General features: G+C 38.1%; 1 protein-coding gene and 1 long non-coding RNA gene across 7 annotated transcripts in view; both read left to right on the forward strand.

The window, feature by feature from the left end:
• On the forward strand, positions 196-17,611 carry LOC109946831. 6 transcript variants are annotated; one of them, XR_002269917.1, is made up of 5 exons: positions 196-320; positions 413-486; positions 5,150-5,210; positions 15,735-16,451; positions 17,181-17,611. It is a non-coding gene; the product is annotated as an uncharacterized LOC109946831 (long non-coding RNA). The 6 variants fall into 6 exon arrangements; XR_002269916.1 differs by lacking the exon at positions 15,735-16,451; XR_002269915.1 differs by lacking the exons at positions 15,735-16,451; positions 17,181-17,611 and adding an exon at positions 6,811-6,972.
• LOC109946862 overlaps positions 19,502-20,355 on the forward strand; it is a 3,949-nt gene continuing 3,095 nt past the window's right edge. The window contains exons 1-2 of the mRNA XM_020555967.1: positions 19,502-19,895; positions 19,984-20,118. Of these exons, the coding sequence (XP_020411556.1) occupies positions 19,502-19,895; positions 19,984-20,118 (529 nt within the window). The remainder of the gene's footprint in view (positions 19,896-19,983; positions 20,119-20,355) is intronic.

A 20,355-nucleotide genomic window follows, 5' to 3' on the forward strand; every position in this document is an offset into this window, starting at 1 on the left:
CAAAAAAAGAAGAGAAAAACCAGCAAAAACACCAAATTATATATATACTACAACTGAATCCCGAGTACTGTTCCTAGAGTGTTCATTGGCAATAGTGAAATGACGTTTGTGCCCCTAATTAACTGGTTGCTGTCTTAATTATGTTGACTAATGAACAGTGCAATGACCTTTTTGCCCTGATGCACAGCGACATAGCCCTTTTGCCCTGTTCGATTCTTTTCAGAGAAACCGAAGCCGCTTCATCGAAGAGAAGTACGAGAGAGAGAGGCCTTAGAGATCATAGTCGTCTTCTCTAATTCTCAGACATGGGTACTTTCAAGGTAAGCCTGCATAGTTTATTCTCATATCTCTTTCCCTTTGCGAATCTCGCCGTTCGTTTGGTCTTCATCTCATCTGCTTTTCGTTGGTTCAGCCATCTTTCATCCTCTGTCCAACGTTCGTCTGAGAGATTTTCGATCTGCAAGTTCTTCCATCGTTTCTCTTCAGGTTTGCATCCCCTCAACTTTTTAACGGATTAATGGCTTTTGATGGGTTTCTGAGCATGCTGTTGAATCCTTTGATTCCTTGCTCAAATTGATTCTGCTGCTGTGATGATCTGTTGTAGTTAATATTGTTGTTGTGGGAAAGTAAGCATGCCAATTTCGACAATTTGTAATGATTTTGCTGCTGTAATGGGTTGTTAATTTGTTGTTGTGATGATAAGTTTAGATGTTTACAACTCCAACCTCTATATTGTATAAACCCTAATTTTACAGTCTGTCAAATCTATTTGGTATTCTTTCTATATTGTATAGTATCCCTAATTTTATTACAGGAAATGATTTTCCATTCTCTGTATGACTTGCTGGCTGGACTAGCAGATATTTTCACCCACATTTTGGTCTTCACCTCTATATTCTACACAATCAAACAGGTCTGCCCCTATATATGTGTTTAACCGAAAAAGGATTGTAATGTATGAGTGGCATGTGTTGAATCTGTTTTGCCAAGTGTGGCATCTGTTGAATCTGTTTTGGTATTTATGCATCTCTTGGATCTGTTGAATCTGGTGTGGCATCTGTTGAACTGTTTTTGTATTTTTGGCACCTCTTGAATCTGTTTTTGATGTTAGAGCAACTCCACCCATTTGCCCTTAGCCATGGCAAAGGGGGAGCTAGGGCAGCCACTATTCACGTAAATAGTGGTTGCCCTTGCAAATAGTATTTTGTGTTTCTACCCATTATCATGGCTAAGGGCAATTACTATTCATTTTTTTTGTTTTTTTCACAACTTTTTTAATGAAAATAATTAATTTGGATAATATTTTCAGGTTCCTACGTGTCAAGACTATTCATAATCGGATAAAATTTCCGGCTAAGATTTTTGGATTCAAATTTCGGATGAATTTCAAAATTCAAAATTCGGATAAATTTTTGAGTTCAAATTTCGAATGAATTTCAAAATTCAAAATTCAGATAAATTTGGATCAAATTTCAAATGAATTTCAAAATTCAAAATTCATATAAATTTGGGTTCAAATTTCGGATGAATTTCAAATTTCAGATAAGATTTTCATCCAATCAAATCAAGGCATGTGGCATGTTTATCTTCCAAAATTTTCTATAAAATCAGAGGCTCAGCTCATACCTCTCACACATCTTTCTATATTTTCATTTCTCAGAGTTTAGATTTCATACTTCATTCATTCTCAATGGAAGATTTTAGGAGATGCTTGGAGAGGCAAGAGCAAGGAACAAAAGAGAGAAACCCTAGAGCAAATGAAATCAATGAGTTGTAGAGACAAGTCGATGAACAAGTTCTCATAGCAGTGGCTTTGCAAGATGAAGAGAACCAAGGTCGTCGTCGTGGTTCACAAGTCGGCCGCCGCCGGAATGTGGACAGACATAGGCATTCTCGGGGTAAAAATCTTTTGGAAGATTATTTTATCCCAACTTCTTTGTACTCTGATGTTGATTTTCGAAGGCGATTTAGAATGCAACCTCATTTGTTCAATAAAGTCATGCATGATATTTGCAATTATGATGCATACTTTGTTCAAAAGTGTGATGCTACTGGGGTTTTGGGGCTTCTTTCGGAGCAAAAGCTTACAGCTGTTATACGAATGTTGGCGTATGGAGCATCTGCTGATCAGGTGGATGAGATTGCTCGGATGGGGAAGTCCACTACGTTGGAGGCTTTAGTAAGATTTTGTCAAGTAGTTGAAACTCTGTACAATAGGGACTACCTGCGTAGACCTACTCCCAGGAACCTCCAACGGCTTCTACAAAAAGCCGAAGCTCGAGGATTTCCAGGAATCATTGGTAGCATCGACTGCATTTACTGGCAATGAAAGAATTGCCCAACTGCCTGGCAAGGTAATTACGGAAATAGAAAAGGCCAAAAAAGTATCATCCTTGAAACCGTTGCTGGCTTCGACACATGGGTTTGGCATGCCTTCTTTGGAGTTGCAGGATCCCAAAATGACCTCAACGTGCTGGGTCAACAACTTTAATAGAAAACATAAAAAATACAAATACATAAAAGGTATGCTAACTAATTTAATGGTTTCCATTATTTAACCAATCCGTGTTGCTAGGCCCATCATCCTGGAAAAGTCTTCTTCTCATAACATCCCTTCGTTCTAGCTTTCAAAATTATTTTGTTTCAGGGGACATATGACTTGTATCCATCGCCATGGTTTCCCGATCCGTCTTGTCCATATCTTTTTTGCGCAAATACTCCCTTTCTCGTGCATACTCAGCTTGAAGGGCCAACTCGTTATCCTGACGTTTCTGCTCCATTTCAATTCTTATGCCGTTTTGCCTTGCAATTTCCTCCAAAAACTTTGAATTATTATTGCTTGAATTACCCGCTTTCTTTGCCTTTGCGGTCTTTCAGCCAATGGGCCTTGGCCCCTTTTCGATGGGTGAGTCTTGACTCATAAGGGAATCGAGAGGTGAATCTGATGTCATTGAATCACGGAGTGACGTCTCGTTTAACACAACGGTGGGACCCGTCGGAATAATTATGAAGCGTTTGCAATATTTCACCACCTCCCAACATTCATGATGGTTGAAACTTTTTTTGCCACCCCCGGTTGCACCGAACCACATTTGTGCTTGAATCATCTATTTAACAAAAAAATGAAAATGCAATAAATATTTAAAATATATTGGATATGCAAGTAACAAAAAAAATAATAATGGAAATGCAATTAACCTTACAAATAAATTAGAAGTGCAAGAAAATTAAGAAACAATTGGAAATGCAAGAAATATTAACAACATATTGAAAATGCAAGAAATGTTAACAAAATATTGAAAATGCAAGAAATATGAACAAAATATTTAAAATGCAAGAAATATTAACAAAATATTGATAATGCAAGAAATATTAACAAAATATATAAAATGCAAGAAATATTAACAAAATATTGATATTGCAAGAAATATGAACAAAATATTTAAAATGTAAGAAATATTAACAAAATATTGAAAATGCAAGCAATATTAACAAAATATATATATTAGGAGATTAAACTTAATAAAACAAAAATTATAAAATACTTACCTCATTAGTACGATTTTCCCCGCTTCTATAGTTGTCCATCGCTTTTGCTAGGGCCTCTCTCCATTTTCTCAACTCTTTATTGAGAATTTTCCACCTACTAGATAATGTCATCTTCGTACGAGTAGACCCCAGAATTTTTTCACAAAATTCGGCATGAATTTTTTTCCACATATGAAAAAATTTCATCTCATTGCCGGACACGGGACAATGACAAATTTGGAGCCAAGCCTCACATAAAGAAACATCTTCCATGGTGCTCCAAGCCCCTCAAACTCATCCGGAGTTGGAGAATAAAAAAAACACTTTCTCAACAGGAATGCATCAACAAAACACCCCTTCCATATAGATCGTCGTCGCATGAACTTTGTCAATAAATTACTAGCCTTCCTATTGATCTTGATTAGTTTCAGCTTGTTGAGAGTTCTCTTTTCTTTCTATTCTAGACCGGGCCCATTTTTAGACCGTCTCCTGAAACACTTGCTTATCCCGCATGTGCTTTCGGAGCCCCCCACCCATTCAATAACTTGCTTGTGATTGCAGCCATTCCCCGAAAAGGGAAAGACGAGGAATACAAGGTGAAAAAGAGTGAATAATGGTAGAAGTATAATGAAATGTATGAGGATTGGTGTTGAAAGTGAAGGGTATTGATAGGTATTTATAGAAAAAAAAATCTGAATTTTTTAGAATTTTTTTCAATTTTTTAAATTATTTTATTGCCCAAAAAATGCCAGCCGTTGGATTGGATTTGGATATGCTGATCGGAGGGCTGGGGGCGCGACACGTGGCATCTTCCCGTTGGAGCTGGTGTCGCACTGACGTCTGTGCGCGCGGGCTTCAACGCGGGCTGAACTCGCCTTCGGGCTGGCTTGAGTTGGTGGGACCCACAAGCCCCCCGGGCTTGGGCTGGCCGCTGGAACGATTTTTTTTTCTCCCCCCAAAGCCTCGGGCTCGACTTGCCCATTGGACTTGCTCTTAGAGGTTTCATTTATTGTCTGAGTGGCAGATTCTTGCTTTATGCCCCATCCATTGCTTCAGGCTCATATTAGAGGTTTCATTTCTTCTGTTGGCCTAATTTTGTACTTACTTATAGTGCTTCTGTATTCAGAAACATTTACCGGATTCTATGTAGTTTTAGAGTATTTTAGTTCCATGGTCAATAATTTTCTACAATAAGTTCTGCAATATATTAGCTGTAATGATTGTGCAGACACTCAAATAAACAAGAATTGAACATTCTGTTTTACATTGGATCATGGCCCATTGCTGTTTTTAATTGTGAAACAAGCATATTCATATCATAATTATATCCTTTAAATCTGTTTTTTAGTTTAGAGTAATACATAGATACGTATTCATTTGTAATCTGTTTTTTTATGTTAGTCACACGTAGGATTGAATTTCAATTATATCCATTGAATCTGTTCCTGAATTCCAGTGAACACATAGGCTTCACATTGGTGATTATAGAAGTTCGTTCACAAAGTCACACTATTAACACACCTCTCTCACCACTCCAAGTCCGAGTCCTACACCCATGTCTACTAATGCACCACCAATGCTTAGAATTACAATTGAAAATTTCCTTTCGTTCTTTTTTCAGCTGTTGAAAGTTTTGATCATGAGGACAAGGGTGATTTTGCAACTTCACTAAAGCATTTTAGGTAAGAACCAAATCCTCGAATTGCTCTTTTGGACCGAAATTAAACCTTTTGTGTGATGGTTTATCATATGATTGAGTTCTATGTTTGAACTTATGGATTGGTTCATGGTGGATTTGAATTGCCACTCAGTGTTGCTTGAGTGAAGTTGATAATTGTGTGCATTGTAAGATTCACAATTCTTATTAGATGTTTTAAATGTAATGAACAAAAACTATAACATGTAGCCTGTTATTTCTGTCTTTATTATACTTCTATGACCTATAGCTGTTTATAGATTATTACTGCTTCTATAGCTTCTCCATTAGATTATCTTGATTCTATAACAAACTTGCTCATTAGGTCGTTAGGTTATCTTATTTCTATTTATAGGTCATTAGGTGTTCATAGGTTATTTAAATTTGGTTTGTGCAGTTTATTTGGCCTTAATTCTATAACAATAGCCATTGTCTTCGCCAAAATTTTCTCATTTGTCTCCATTACCGCTTACCATTTACCATATTTATGGCTACAAAATCAACACCCCTTGATTTGATTTTGTTCAAGCTCAAGTGTTTTGGCTTAATTCTCTTATACCTATTTAATAATTGTCACAATTGTTTTGAATTTGTTTTCAATTTGTTCAATAGATTGAGTTTATACTTTTGTCCATCAGATTAATACAATGCTTGATGTATCTAGACTGTTGTTTGTCATGTTCTATTTTTTAACTTAATTATGTCATAATAGTTATTGCTCTCACCCAAAATTTTCCATTTATATACACTTATATACACTAACACCTATCATTTTCCAAATTTATGCCAACAGAGTCAAAACCTCTACATAGGAGGAGAAAGAATGTAAGCCACCTGTACAGCAGAGCTAGCAAGACCTAGACCCCCTTCTACCACCCAGTACCATTTATATAAAGGGGAATTCACTATTATACCCAATATGGGGGCTCAAATTATAAAAATACCCTATATGAAATAGACTTTAGAAACACACCCAAAGCCCATTTACAACATAACAAAAAAGCTTTTAACTTCTTATAAATTACAAAACTACCATCAATTTCTTAAAACAAGCCCAACCCCAAAATCTCATAAAAATACCCAAAACACTCAATAGGGCATCAAAGTAATTTAATAATCAATATTAAATTCAATAAGGCCAGCTATCATCTTTTGGGTTTTTTTTGGGTTTGTTTATAGAAATTCAATTATGTAGGGTTTATTTATAATATTAGTGCTAGAAATGGGTATATCACTAAATATCTCTTATATAAACACCTGCCCAAACTCTTTTGAACAATGAGCAACTAAAGGTTGCCCATATTTTGATGTTTTTATAACTGCTTGATCTATTAAAATATGTCCAGTATTTTCACATAACAAGTAGCACATAAAACATGTTATTAGTTTATTTTTTGTAACTTAAGCTTGCTAAACTAAGCATGATACCACTATTTACATCTCCATGTTTATATAAATATTGCCATTTTCCCTGCATATTTTTACTACTTTATACGCATTTCACACGATTTCAAAACCCACAGCGTCGCGCGGGCATCATTGCTAGTAAATCCTAAGAAACTAAAGAGAAGATCTCCTTGTTATAGGTCCAAATACACTTGGATTTAAAGAAGTGAAAGCAAGAAGTTCCGGTTCACATTCAAAAGGCCATGTCTTCCTCACTTAAACTTACCCATGCATCCACTCCATAACCCTCCTTTGTGTCAATCAAAGTAGCAACATTATTGAGTATATCACCAGGTATGCTCACCCAAATTGGCTTTCCCCACCCAAAATCAATCTCCTACATTCCGAAGGTGCATGCAGTTGTACAGATAAAGAAGTTTATGTCATCTCCACTCATAATATATCCTATCTCCTTAAAATACTAACAAATGGCTTCAAACACATTGCCCCCTTTCAATGTCTTGGGATGGTTTTCATTAAATTCAACCATCCCTTCCGCAGTCGAGAAACTAATTCCTTCAACTCAATCCCAGTCTCCTCCACCGTTGCAGCGTAGTCGCCCACAAGGTTCCCAACTGAGGTTGGTGGCAATGGTGGCACAACCCGTTTGCGTATATTTACAGAATGTGACACCTTTGATGACTTTGAAAACCCTGAACTTAGTTTTGATGCATTCATTGCACAACTCCAAATGAGGCTAGTGGCAGCTTCAACTCTTATAGGTCTCTGCGCACTTCCAAGCTTTGATGAATGTGCCTAGAGTTGGCAAATCAGCAAGCTTGTGTGACACGCAAACACCTATTGCCAATCCACCACACTCAAAGAAATGTAGCATCCCTGTGGCTGCTTCAGGGGATCCAATCTCAATGTGGAGGCATGATTTTAGTATGTCGAAATTGGGTTGGTCAAGGAAGGTTGAGATAAGGGCGTTGACTTGAGCTTCAACATAGATAACCCCTTCATCATTGCATTCAATAAAGATGTTATCTTTGATTCTTCCAGCAAGTGGGTACGTAGAAGCTAGTTAAGGCTTCTGAGAGTGATTTCTTTAGCTGCTGAGATATTTTCTCTGTTGTAAGTTGTAACCTCATTGGTGGGGTAGCGAAGAACAAGAGGGCCATATATCCTACAGGAGCAAGCTGATCCAAAAGGCAGAGCTCGAAGCTTTTAAGTTTGAGAGGAGTTGGAGAAGATGGTTTTATGGTTTCCTTCTTGGGGTTGAAATCTCCTGGGCCATGTTCTTGTTCCTGCTATATAGGATTGAAATCTAGGTCTTAATTGCACTTTCTGCATCATTGAATTTATAGAAGGAAGACTTGATATGAGATTTCACATTTGAAATTTTCAACTAATTGAATGGGCAAATTCATATACTGGTGTATCCATAAACCTATAATGAAATGACATGAAAACAAATGCTACCATGCATGTATAATGCATGCTCATTGTTTTGTTGACGTGAGTCTCCTAATTAATCAAAGTGATTTATTTCCTTGATTAATTAAGGAATTTACTTTCATATTCTATATAGTTGACAAATCATTGTATAATTAGGAGATATTATCTTAATTGATTACTGTATCTATTTCCTTATAAAGCACTTATGTAAACTCCTATATATACCTCCTTATGGAGAAGAATAAAACCTAACCCAAAGTATTCAAACCATATTCATATAGTATCAGAGCAATCGATCCTAGGTTGTCTCTAAACCCTTATCTCAAATTTCTCATATTCAAATCCAAAACCCTAAATCAAATTCCTCATATTTTTCCCCAAATCCAAATCCCTCAAATCTAAAGTCCTCAAATCCTCTTATCAAAATCCTTAAATACATACCCTCAAATCTTATACACATACCTCTCAAATCCAATTCCTACATCAAATTCCTCAAATCACAATTCCTCATATTCTCATGTCACATCTTACTTCCCCTGTGATGTCAGGAGCCCCTACGATTCTCACCCTTATTGTAGACTCACAGAAGCATGCGATCAATCCTGCTGACTCGACTACCTGGACTCATGCTTCTATCGCCACCATCAAAGGTTCTACTTTTCATACGTCCTCTCAAAAATTCGCATGGATTATCGACTCGGGTGCTACGGATCACATGATATTTGATCCTGGCCAACTTATTAGTCACAAATCATCCACTCTATCGGTGGTGTCTAATGGTAATGGTACCCCCTCCCCTGTGGTTGGAGAGCGCTCTCTATCTCTCTCTACTTCCCTACATTTGGATTCTGTATTACTTGTTCCATCTTTGGACCATAACTTGTTATCTGTTGCACAACTTACTACTACTTTGGGGTGTACTGTAACATTTTGGCCGAATCATTGTGTTTTTCAGGGCTTCCTCACAGGAAAGACAATTGATTGTGGTACTCGACGGGGCAAACTCTACTACTTGGACTGGGCACCGGATAGTGAGATCAAGGTTGGTTAAGCTTTCACAACCAATGGAACTCGTTCTGAGGGGTGTGAATGGGGGAAGAGACAAAATTTGGTTATGGCATAAATGTCTTGGGCATGCCTCGTTCGATTATCTTAAGAAGTTGTTTCCATCATTATTTTCCAGTCTTAATGTTTCCAGCTTCCTGTTGGGGTTTTTTTTCCGTTGGAAGGCTCATCCGGGTTTGTTGATTCTTCGTTGCCCCTTTTTATGAGTTAGTGAGAAATAGGCCCAAAGTACCTCGAGGGAGGAGCAAGTCCCAGGGGAGTACTTTGTTCTTCTTCCAGCAACTACGTGTTTTGTGCGGATGTTTCTGGTAGCTTGACGAAGATTTGAAGATGGTGCATTGATGTTACACAAACTTGGCATGAGAGTTTGCTTTGTGAATTAAGGTACTACTAGACTTGGCATGAGAGGTTATGTGTTTCATATGGGATGGAGCTTTTTTGAGAGAGAGAGAATGGGTGGCTTTAGTAGATTTCCAACACCTTGACGAAAGCTTTGTCAGCCTCTTGGGTGGCTTGCCAGAAGAGAAAAAAAGGAAGAAATGGAATAACATAGCTTGAAATAGAAGGGGTTCCAGAGGTGAGTGATGATACTTGCTCTCTTTGGATGTGTTTATGGGAGGGAGAGGAAGAATATGGAAGAACACGGCTTGAGATTGAAGCTTCCAGCAATGAGTAAGGATGTTGCTTGCTCTGGTTGAGTTGAAGATGACTTGCTGATGTTGATTTGAGATTATATGTGCTTGGCATGAGGGCTTGGAGTGTGGGAGCTAACGACCCACAAGTTTAGCAAATGAGAATGCTTGTGCTTGAGTTGGTGTTTGACATTCTTGAGTTTGGGTGTTGAGAATTTATTGTTTGAAGCTACGGCTATGGTGGTTTGATTGTTTGGCTGTGATGGTTGTTGAGATGCTTATAGCAGTCAAATGAATGTGGTTTCAAAGAGCCTGGCTGAGGAAAGAAAAGCTTAAGACTTTGAGAGGTATGGTATTTGTGACAATGATTCTAGAGAAATTTATGAGTTCTAGAGGTGGGAGGATAAAAGGAAAAGCTTGAGGCTTGAAAGCTATGGTGTTTATAGCTTGGAAGGAAGGAAAAGCTTGGAGTTATGCTTGGTGAGGCTTTATGGAGAAGATGATGGATTTCAAGGGTGAGAAAGTAGAAGACATGGTTGTGATGGCTGAGGAATGGCTACGGTGGCCGTTGGAATGCTTGCAGCAGCTGAATAGAGGAAGGAAAGTGGTATGGTGGTTGCTGAAGGGGGTTAATGGCTGCTGGGATGCTTGCAGCAGCCGAGTGAGGGAGTGTTGGCTGAAGAGAAATTGGTGCCATTTGCTTGAGCCATGAATGCCAATTTATAGAGGGTGAAGGTTTTCCTTTGTTTCCAATAAGGGAGGTGCTGGAATCAGCCTATTTTCAGTGGTTAAAAAGGAGCACTGGGGCATTCTATTTTCCAGCACAAACTAATTATTTTCCAGCATAAACTAATTATTTCCTATGGGTAAAAGGAAGCACTGGAAACTGCTTGTTTCCAATGGGTAATAGGAAGTGTTGGAAAAGGCTTGTTTCCAACAGGTAAAGTTAGGTATTTGAAAAATGACTATTTCCTATGGGTAAAAGGAAGTGCTTGAAAAATATCTCATTTGCTCACCCACATTGGAGAACTCTAAGTAATGGGCTCGGACTTTGGTGCTCCCAAGTAGCTAGCCCAAAGTCTCCATTATCTAAGAACTTTCGTGGGCCTTGTGGACCTCCGTAACCTTCCACACCACAATCCCTCATGCAAGGCCCGTAAACCACATGACTTGGGTTCATGTGAGCTTGATAGGTGATTAGCATGGGAAAAATGTGTTATTAGTTTGGCATGGCATGTACACTATTTCTATATATATTTAATGAATTAAATCCCAAAATATAGCTTGGATTAACGCATGACTGACATTATATGTTATATTGGGCTTTAAATGTCTTTGTGCTTCCCGTGACTTTTTGGGCCTCAACACTTTTATTGTGATATGTGTGAATTGGCTAAGAGCCATCATGTCCTGTTCCCATTAATTTCAAATAAGAGTTTGGTTTTGTTTTCTCTTGTTCCTTCTGATGTTTAGGGACCTACTAAAATTGCCACTCTAGCAGGGGCACGATGGTTTGTCACGTTTATAGATGATTGCACACTCATGACTTGGGTTTCCCTTCTCAATACTATTTTATCAAATGGTGGAAATTCAGTTTCATGCCAGAATTCAGGTTCTTCGTTCTGACAATAGCGAAGAATTTCTCAACCATGATCTTAACTAGTTCTTACAAGATCATGACATCATACATCAACGATCATGCCTTTACACTCCCCAACATAATGAGGATGGCTGAAAGAATGAACAGACACTTATTGGAAGTCGTTCGTGCCTCTCTCTTTGGTGCTAATATGCCATGATTCTTTTGGGGCGAAGCCGTTGTCTCTGCAGCATACCTTATCAATCGGATTCCCTCTATCTAGTATTCTAAATTTCCAAACACCACTTCAAACACTTCACCATCATATCTGAACACCTCCCACATCAAACCTAGAACCCCAGATTTTCAGCTGTGTTGTATTTGTCAACTTACGTGATCACCAACGAAGCAAATTGGATCCCGAAGCCAAAAAGTGTGTTTTCATTGGCTATGCACCTCATCAGAAAGGATACTGGTGTAATCATCCTCTTCAATAGCCCAGGAGGAGAATCGAGAATCCACTACTGCTCTAATTCTCAATTTTTTTTTTCCCAGGATGTCACTCTACATCAAAATGACCGATCGACAGTGGAAAGCAACCGGTCGCCCCCCTTTAGTTCTTCAACTACAGAGAACCTGCTTAGTGACCGGTCGCCAGAGAAAAAGATCCATTGGCTCCACGATGTCAAAATCAGGAGGAAATTGAACCATTTTATGAGATTTTGCCCGCTTCAGCTCTAGTACCACACCAATCACCTGCTGATGAAGTCATTCAGGTAACATCTTTTCTTGAAATTGATAACACTAATGAAATATCCCATGATGATTTGATTTCAGAAAGCACAGAGCCTACATATCAGCTTCCAGAAAGGAAGAACCGTAACAAACCTTGAGTATAATATGAAGCAGATCTTAAAGCCAATGGGAAATATCCCATCAATAATTATATATCTCTCAGCAGATTATTAGAGTCACATGTACAATATGTGAAGCAGTTGGCTGACATATCTGTCCCGAACAGTGTAACTGAAGCACTAGAAGACCAAAATGGAAAGAAGCTATGAATGAAGAAATGTGAGCTCTCCAAAGAATGTCACATGGGAACTCGTGCCCTTACCTCATGGAAAGAAGACAGTAGGATGTATGTGGATTTATACTATGAAACTCAAAGCAGATGGATCCGTTGAAAGATATAAAGCTAGATTGATAGCGAAAGGGTACATTGTAACATCCCACATCGACCAACGGAGAGGGGGTGATGTGCCTTATATGTACATGCCCACCTCCATCTAGCACGATGCCTTTTGGCAGCTCACTGGCTTCAGAGTCATGAGAACAACGAAGTTAAGCGAGTTGGGAGCTAGAGCAATCCCAGGATGGGTGACCCACTGAGAAGTTGCTTGTGAGCTCTCAGAAAGAAAACAGTGAGGACAGAAAAGGGGGCCCAAAAGGGACAATATCGTGCTATGGCGGAGCCGATTTAGGGATGTGACATACACACACAAATATGAGGTAGACTATGAGGAGACCTTTGCCCCAGTAGCCAAGATTAACACTATTAGAGTCATATTGTCTCTAGCAGCAAATCTCGATTAGCCACTACATCAGTTTGATGTCAAAAATGCATTCTTATGTGGAGACTTGGAAAAAGAAGTATATGGACTTACCCCCAGGATGTAATTCAGCTCATGACAAGAAAAATCAAGTTTGCAAGCTTAGAAAGTCATTATATGGGTTAAAGCAATCTCTCAGGGCATGGTTTGGTAGATTTACTAAATCTATGAAGAATTTTGGATATACATAGAGTAATTCAGATCACACATTGTTCTTGAAACGTGATGAAGGAAAACTTACTGCATTGATTGTTTATGTAGATAACATAATCGTAACTAGAAACGACGCGGAAGAGTAATTGTAGTTGCAAAAGTATTTGTCGCAGGAATTTGAGATAAAGGATTTAGGTTATCTGAAGTACTTTCTCGGAATTGAAGTAGCAAGGTCAAAAACTGGTATATTTCTGTCTCAAATGAAGTATGTAATGGATCTACTCACTGAAACAGGAATGCTTGGATGTAAGCCTACTGATACACCCATTGAGATAAATCACAAGTTGTGTGAAGACATGGACCAAAAACCAACCAATAAGGAACAGTACTAACGCCTTGTTGGAAGGTTGATATACCTGGCATTCACAAGACCAGATATTGCATATGTTGGGATTTGGTTAGTCAGTTTATGAATTTGCCCAGTGTTTCTCATAGGAATGCATTTTATCAGATCTTAAGATACTTAAAGTCAGCCCCTGGGAAAGGATTACTGTTCTTGAAAAATGGAGATCTTGAAGTTGTTGGATATACAGATGCTGATTGGGCTGGTTCCATTACAGATAGATGCTATACTTCTTGTTACTTTACATTTGTAGGAGGTAACCTAGTCACTTGGCCGAGTAAAAAGCAAAATGTGGTTTCTTGGTCTAGTGCAGAAGCAGAGTATCGAGGAATGGCTCACGGAGTTTGTGATTGGGCTTTAAGCCAGAAAAGCCAATGAAGTTGCATTGTGACAACAAGTCAGCTATTGATATTGCCCATAATCCAATTCAACATAATCGAACCAAACATATTGATTGAAGTTGATAAAATAAAATACAATACAAACAGAAAAGAAAAGATTGTGCGTTTAGTTTTCTTTCTATTTTCGTTGTGTTACATTTATACATGTAATAAAATACATCAAAAGTTTAATAACCCAACCCCTCTATCGCTTAATTAAAGAACTTTAATAATTTTCTATTACATTAATGAATTAAATTGGTAAAACTCGAAGAAAGAGTACACCCAACTTTAATTATCAAATTCGAGTGGGACTAGTAGTTAATCTGTTAAAGGATACAAAATCTATAAAAAAAATTTTAATTATAAAAGGCATTTTATTTGCCCCTTTATTTATTTTAATTTTTTTTAATACATAAAACAAAGTGTTGGATATCATAGTATTTCCTACAGATAGCTTTTATTGTAATTGAAGTCAATCAATTAGTTACAAAACAAATTGTTTAATGATTCTGAATAACCGAATTACAATAAATAGTTTTTATGGGTCAAGTTATGCGCTTTATGATTCATACCAAACAATGTTTTGGTGTAATTTTTATCCTCGCTCTATAGATATAAAATATATAAATAAATTATTGTAATACGTAATAATTAGAATGCAAATTTTATTTAGTTTTTCTTTTTGGTAATCGTCAAGGTTCTTTGCTGTGGTGAAAATAAGACCATAATGAACCAAATCAACATAAGAAGTCAGTTCTACCTTATTCATGTTTCCTCAAAGATAAAATGAAGGTTCAATTAGATTCAACCAAAAAAAATTCTGAACATTTTGTTTCATTTTCTATTTGACTGTGATTAAGTGTACCAATGTCCAACATTGTTTGCATAATTTTGTTGTTATCGATGTAATTAGGTGTACCAATGTCCAGTCCAATCCCATGAAGTATTAGTATTTGTAGAGAAACTTGGCGTTCCTTGAATATTTTCAGTGTTTCTTACTGCTATTGATCTTCCCCAGTGCTTTGAGTAAACGTTGTAGATGGAAGATCATAACTTTCAACCTTTTACAAGCATTATTTTCTCTGTTCTCCTTAGATTGCAGTAAATTAACATTGTTGATAAATAAAGTATGATTGGATATCATGTTCCAAATCTTACCATCTACTGATAGTTTTGGGAAGGTAGCTAGAAATTTTGTAATTAAAATTAGTCTCTTTTTAAAGATCTCTTTGAAACCACTTTAATTTTCTAATTCTTATTGTAATTAAATTTATTCATTTTATTTTATTCAATCATTTAAAAATATATAGTTTTTAATTTATAAGCTATTGAATTGAACCACTGCAAGTGAAACTCTAGTTCAGTTCGATAGCTGTCAAAAAAGTTTAATAAATTGAACTAAACTGATGAGTAACCATTGCGAATGCTCTTAACTTATAATTATTGCATGTAGTTTTACGGAAGAAGAGGTGGTTACATTATAGTTATTGGAGATTTCCTATGTATTATAATGATTTTGGTTGGGGAGAGTCCTACATGGGAGGGACCTTCAAGAACCTTCTATGTTAGGTCGACACCATAGAGGCTCACGAAATATTCGTTTTTAATATTTTGATTTGTACTATTTCAACGGACCATATGTGTTATGAAACTAATCTATTAAATTATCTCAAGTGGGTACAAAACAATTAGGGGTGTAACAATAAATTTGGCTGATCCAATAAACTTTTAGTTATTTATTTAAAGAGTTGATATAATAAAATTTAATTTTAAGATAACGTTGCTGTATTACTGTTTATTAATGTTAATGTAAGACTTTTCTTTTGGGTTGAAAGTAGGAAAACCCTGAAGTCGTGTAAACCAGAAATGAATTAACAAATATGAAGCAGGACCTACTCCCTCCCATCCCAGGAATAATTGAAGAGAGCTATCTCCAGTCACCAACATTGACATAAAAAGAAAGCGGATCGAACTTTATCTTCTATAAGGGGATTGGACTTTGAATGCTAATTTGTCTATATATAAACCTTCCCCTGCTATTATATTATGTATGAAAATGCCTAGACTTATGAACGTTGATATATACAAATGATAAGTTTCCACTTTCCATGTGGAAATCTAAATAATGCCATCCCCATCCCTTCAACACCACACAATTGACAGCAATCAAACTTTGACCTCCTAATAATAATTGAACAAACTACTTCTGTCTTTCTTTTCAAAAACTACTTCCGTCCCTGCACTGCACAATCAAAAAAAATTCTGATCAAATAGGAGAGAGAGAATTAAGATGAAGGTTGAGGTTGAAGTGATCTCCAAGGAGATTATCAAGCCATCATCTCCAACCCCTGACCATCTTCGCTATTTGCAGCTCTCTTTTCTTGATCAACTAGCTCCCCCAGTCTATAACCCTTTTGTCCTCTTTTATGAATTCAATGGCGAGGTAACAGACAGGATACTTGGAATTGATGGAAAATTATTGGAATTGACGGAATGTTATCGGAATTGATGGAAAATTAAAGGAATTGACGGAATATGGATAGGGGTACATCCAGGTAGAAAGTTTTCTAAGTTTTAAGGATTTTATACAGTTCACAAATTAATTTCTTTAGCGATGAGTTTGTTTTATAAGTGAAAGAGGAAAATATATGTTTCAGTTAAGCTGTTGTTATTGACATTAAGATTTCACGTGGTCAACGTTATTTTAATAATTTTCTCGTTTTCCTACTTATCTGTAATAAGTTAATTATAAATCTTTTTATATATATATATTTATTTGTTTATCTGAGCCAGTAATACATAAATTGATTTATGAATTAAAGGAAGTTTAATGAGTGGCTTGCATATGTTCTGAGTATGAACTGTTTTGAGAATTTGGAAAGTATTACTTTAGAGTTTGTGAATGTTATTGAGCATATCGCTAACATGAGAACCTGGATTGATTTGCAATCACAATGGACAATGACAATTGACGAGATACACAAGTGCAGTATTAAAAGAGAAAGAACTACGTGTGGCTTGATCCCTTGTTAAGGGTACGTAGGCAACCTAGAGTTACTAGGTGCAGCCACGAGACTAAGGGATTGAAAAGCTGTTCAGTTAAATTATTTTGAAATCTATTAACGTATTCATGTTGTTTCAAAAGTTTGGAATAGCTTCTGTTGGCGGAACATTTGATTTGATTTTAAGAGGCTTGAGGACATAAAGATTTGATGTTGGGTTGCTTGAATTATACTATTGTGCATACTGAGCGATTGTGGATATTGAAATTGCTTATTGTACAGGTGAAATTTTTTGGGAAATGACAATTTACAAGGGAAACTCTGCCGAATTTTCAGCAGAAATCAAATTAGAAAAAGAACTTTGAGTTTTAATTAGAAGGGCAATTTGGTCAAATGTGCTCAGCACCTGCTAGATGTCGAACACTCACAAGGTTCAGCTCGGATTCCAAAGTAGAATTTGGGTTGGGTCCTGTCCTAAATTGTCAGTCCTCTCCGAAACAGATTGATACTATCCGACAAAAATTAGTTAGTATAGTACAATGTATCAAAAAAGCCTAAATTAATGATTTTGGTTGGGGGATTGACCTACAAGGACCTTGTAGTTTTCATGGACACCGAAGAGGGTGATGGAACAATACAAGCGTGTATTAGAGCATCTACAATGGTGAGGGTCATTTCAATTTTATTTCAATAAATTGAACTTTTGACTTGCAGCGGTAAAGTTCAGTTCATTTCAGAGATTAATATTTCATTTCAGTGATCAATAATTCATTTCAGAGGTCAATAAAATGAATTATGAAATGAAATTCATTTCAATAAGCTAGCACACCATAATAACTCTGCAGCCTCTCTCTTATTGACACATAGACAACTTCACTTTTTACAATAACCTGAAAAAGAGGTGCTCTCATGTGTTCTCATTTAATCTCAACTTCTATTTCTTCAGAAAAAAATGTTAACATAATATTGTCACCAACCAAAGAAAATTTTGTTATTAATTTTATATATATTTAAAATTGGCCTCTTTTTAAAGATCTCTTTGAAACCACTTTAATTTTTTAATTCTTATTGTAATTAAATTTATTCATTTTATTTTATTCAATCATTTTAAAAAATATTTAAAAATATATTGTTTTTAATTTGTAAGCTATTGAACTGCACCATTGAAAGTGAAACTGCAATTCAGTTTAATAGCTGTAAAAAAAAATTCAATAAATTGAACTAAACTGTTGAGTAACAATTACAAATGCTCTTAACTTGAAGGAGGAAGTCATGGCTAAATTTGAAAGAGTACGTTACCTATGTATCTCCAACTGATTCGAGAGCAAAATTAAGAGAATTAATTTCCCTATGTTGGTATTAATTCGACAAAGTACTGTTATTACTTGATCAAATAGTCACTACTAGTTTCATCAACAAATTGCTTGTAGTTTTACGGAAGGAGAGGTGGTTATGTTGATGCTCAAAATGGCCCGGCCAATATTGAGTCCAACTTAGTGATTAGATGTGCTGAGTCTTCAGCAGAGAAAAGGGCTGAGGCCCTTGGTGAAATGGGTTGGTGAGAGACCTGTAGAAGGCAAAAAGAGGAGAAGCAATCGTTAAGCTTCGGACACCGGTGTGGTGCCGGCCGAAGGCTCTCCGATGCCTAAGTCAGTTACGAGAAGTAATTCTGGCAGAGTAACAGTAAAAGTGGGAGAGTAGTTCTTGGTTTTACCTGGGTACTGTTCCCTATTTATAGGGAAGTGAAAGTGGGAGCTTTGCACAAAGTTCCAATGTGGGACTTTGTGCAAGCCGTTGTGGTGATGACACGTGTCCTGGAGATTAGGTTTTGGCAGCTGAGAGCTTCGGCAGGTGTCTGGCACCTCGGAAGTGTGTCTTCCTTCGGCATGGGAGAAGGCGTGGCTGCCTTGGTGCTAGTCGCTTTGATGCTGGGTCTGCTCGGTTCACTATGGTGTAAACAGTAGTCCCCCAAGTTCGCGGTCGAGAAGTAACTTCTGGGTTGGGAACTTGTGAGTTTTTGTGATTGTAACCGAGCATTCCAGCTTCATTGGGAGCCGCATGGCACTCCCTAGTCCCCCAAGTTGGCAAGCTAGGAGTTGCGTCAACACATGGTGGCTGGGTACGTGGGTACGTGGGCATGTTGCAGATAGGATGGGAGCTGGGTCCCTAGGGGAGCCAGACCTTCGAGGGAGCCGGGTACTTTGAAAATTTTGGAGACTCCAATTCTTTCATGGCTCCTGCCGTGCGGCAAGGGTCTAGCTCCTTTTTTTTTTTTTTTGGAAATGGCTGGGCCATTTGGGATTTTTGGACCTCCCCACAAAGCCTCCATGGCCCTTGCCGTTCGGCAAGGGTCTAGCAAAATATTATTATTATTATTTTTTTTTTGGGAATGGGAGCTAGGCCATTTTGGATTGGGCCTTCCACAGCTTCTCCATGGCCCTTGCCGTTCGGCAAGGGTGTAGCCAATTTTTTTGGTTGCTCGGGAGCTAGGCCTTTTTGGATTGGGTCTTTGGCAAGGGGCTAGGGTTGGGCCCGAGATGGGCTTCGGCAAGTAAAAGGGCTAGGGTTTTGGGAGGATGGGGTATAAAAATTAGGGGTGCACTATGCCGTTCGGCAAGTATAATTTGGCAACTTCGGTAGGGTTTGGCTTTGGGAGCATTAGAGTAACAAATCGTGGAGATTTGATCTTGCCGTTTGGCGACTTGGGTTGTGCAGTGCCGATCGGCAGGTGCGGGCCGAGGAAGTGTTGCTGTGCTGTGAGCATATTGGTTGTGGCTGGACCCTTGCCGTTCGGCAAGGGTGTTTGGGTAGTTGTCGAGTGGTGGTGTTTCGGCTTCGGCGAAGATTTGATTGTGTTTCGAAAATCCGAGTGGCTAGCCCTTGCCGTTCGGCAAGTCTTGGCCACGGTTGGCTGTGATCGAAGCTTCGGCAGCTGTGTTCTCTCTCGGCAGGAAGTTTACGTCGGTGGGTTTGGAGAATGGCCGAGAGCTAGGCAAGGTGTGGCCGAGAGCTAGGCACGGTGTAGCGGCTTCGGCAGTTCGTGACAGCTGCTGGCAGCTGGATTAGTTGCTCTGCCGATCGGCAGGTGCTGGCCGAGGGGGATGTCGAGGTGCTGCCAAGGATTTTCGAAGTTCCGTGGTGTCCGAAAGAGCTAGGTCTCGTGCGCAAGAGCCTGGTCTCCTTGGGCAGTTAGTGTCGAGCAAAGGTTGGGATGATCACGGTGAGTATTTTTCGAGGGCTTTCAGCAAATTTTGCTTGGGCCTTGTATGTGCCCATGTTTGTTGTCTTCGGCAAGTGGGCTGATCCCACCTGTATGTGCAGCTGCAGTGTCCGTGAGGCTGGGCCCGAAAAGAGCTGGGTGTGGAGTGGTTTGGGCCGAAAAGGAGCTGGGGTTTTGTGCTCACTTAGCCTCTCGAGCAAGACCGTCCATAAGGCAGGTGAGTACTCATTTATTGTT

This window comes from Prunus persica, chromosome G1 (genome assembly GCF_000346465.2).
Source record: "Prunus persica cultivar Lovell chromosome G1, Prunus_persica_NCBIv2, whole genome shotgun sequence".
NCBI lineage: Eukaryota > Viridiplantae > Streptophyta > Magnoliopsida > Rosales > Rosaceae > Prunus > Prunus persica.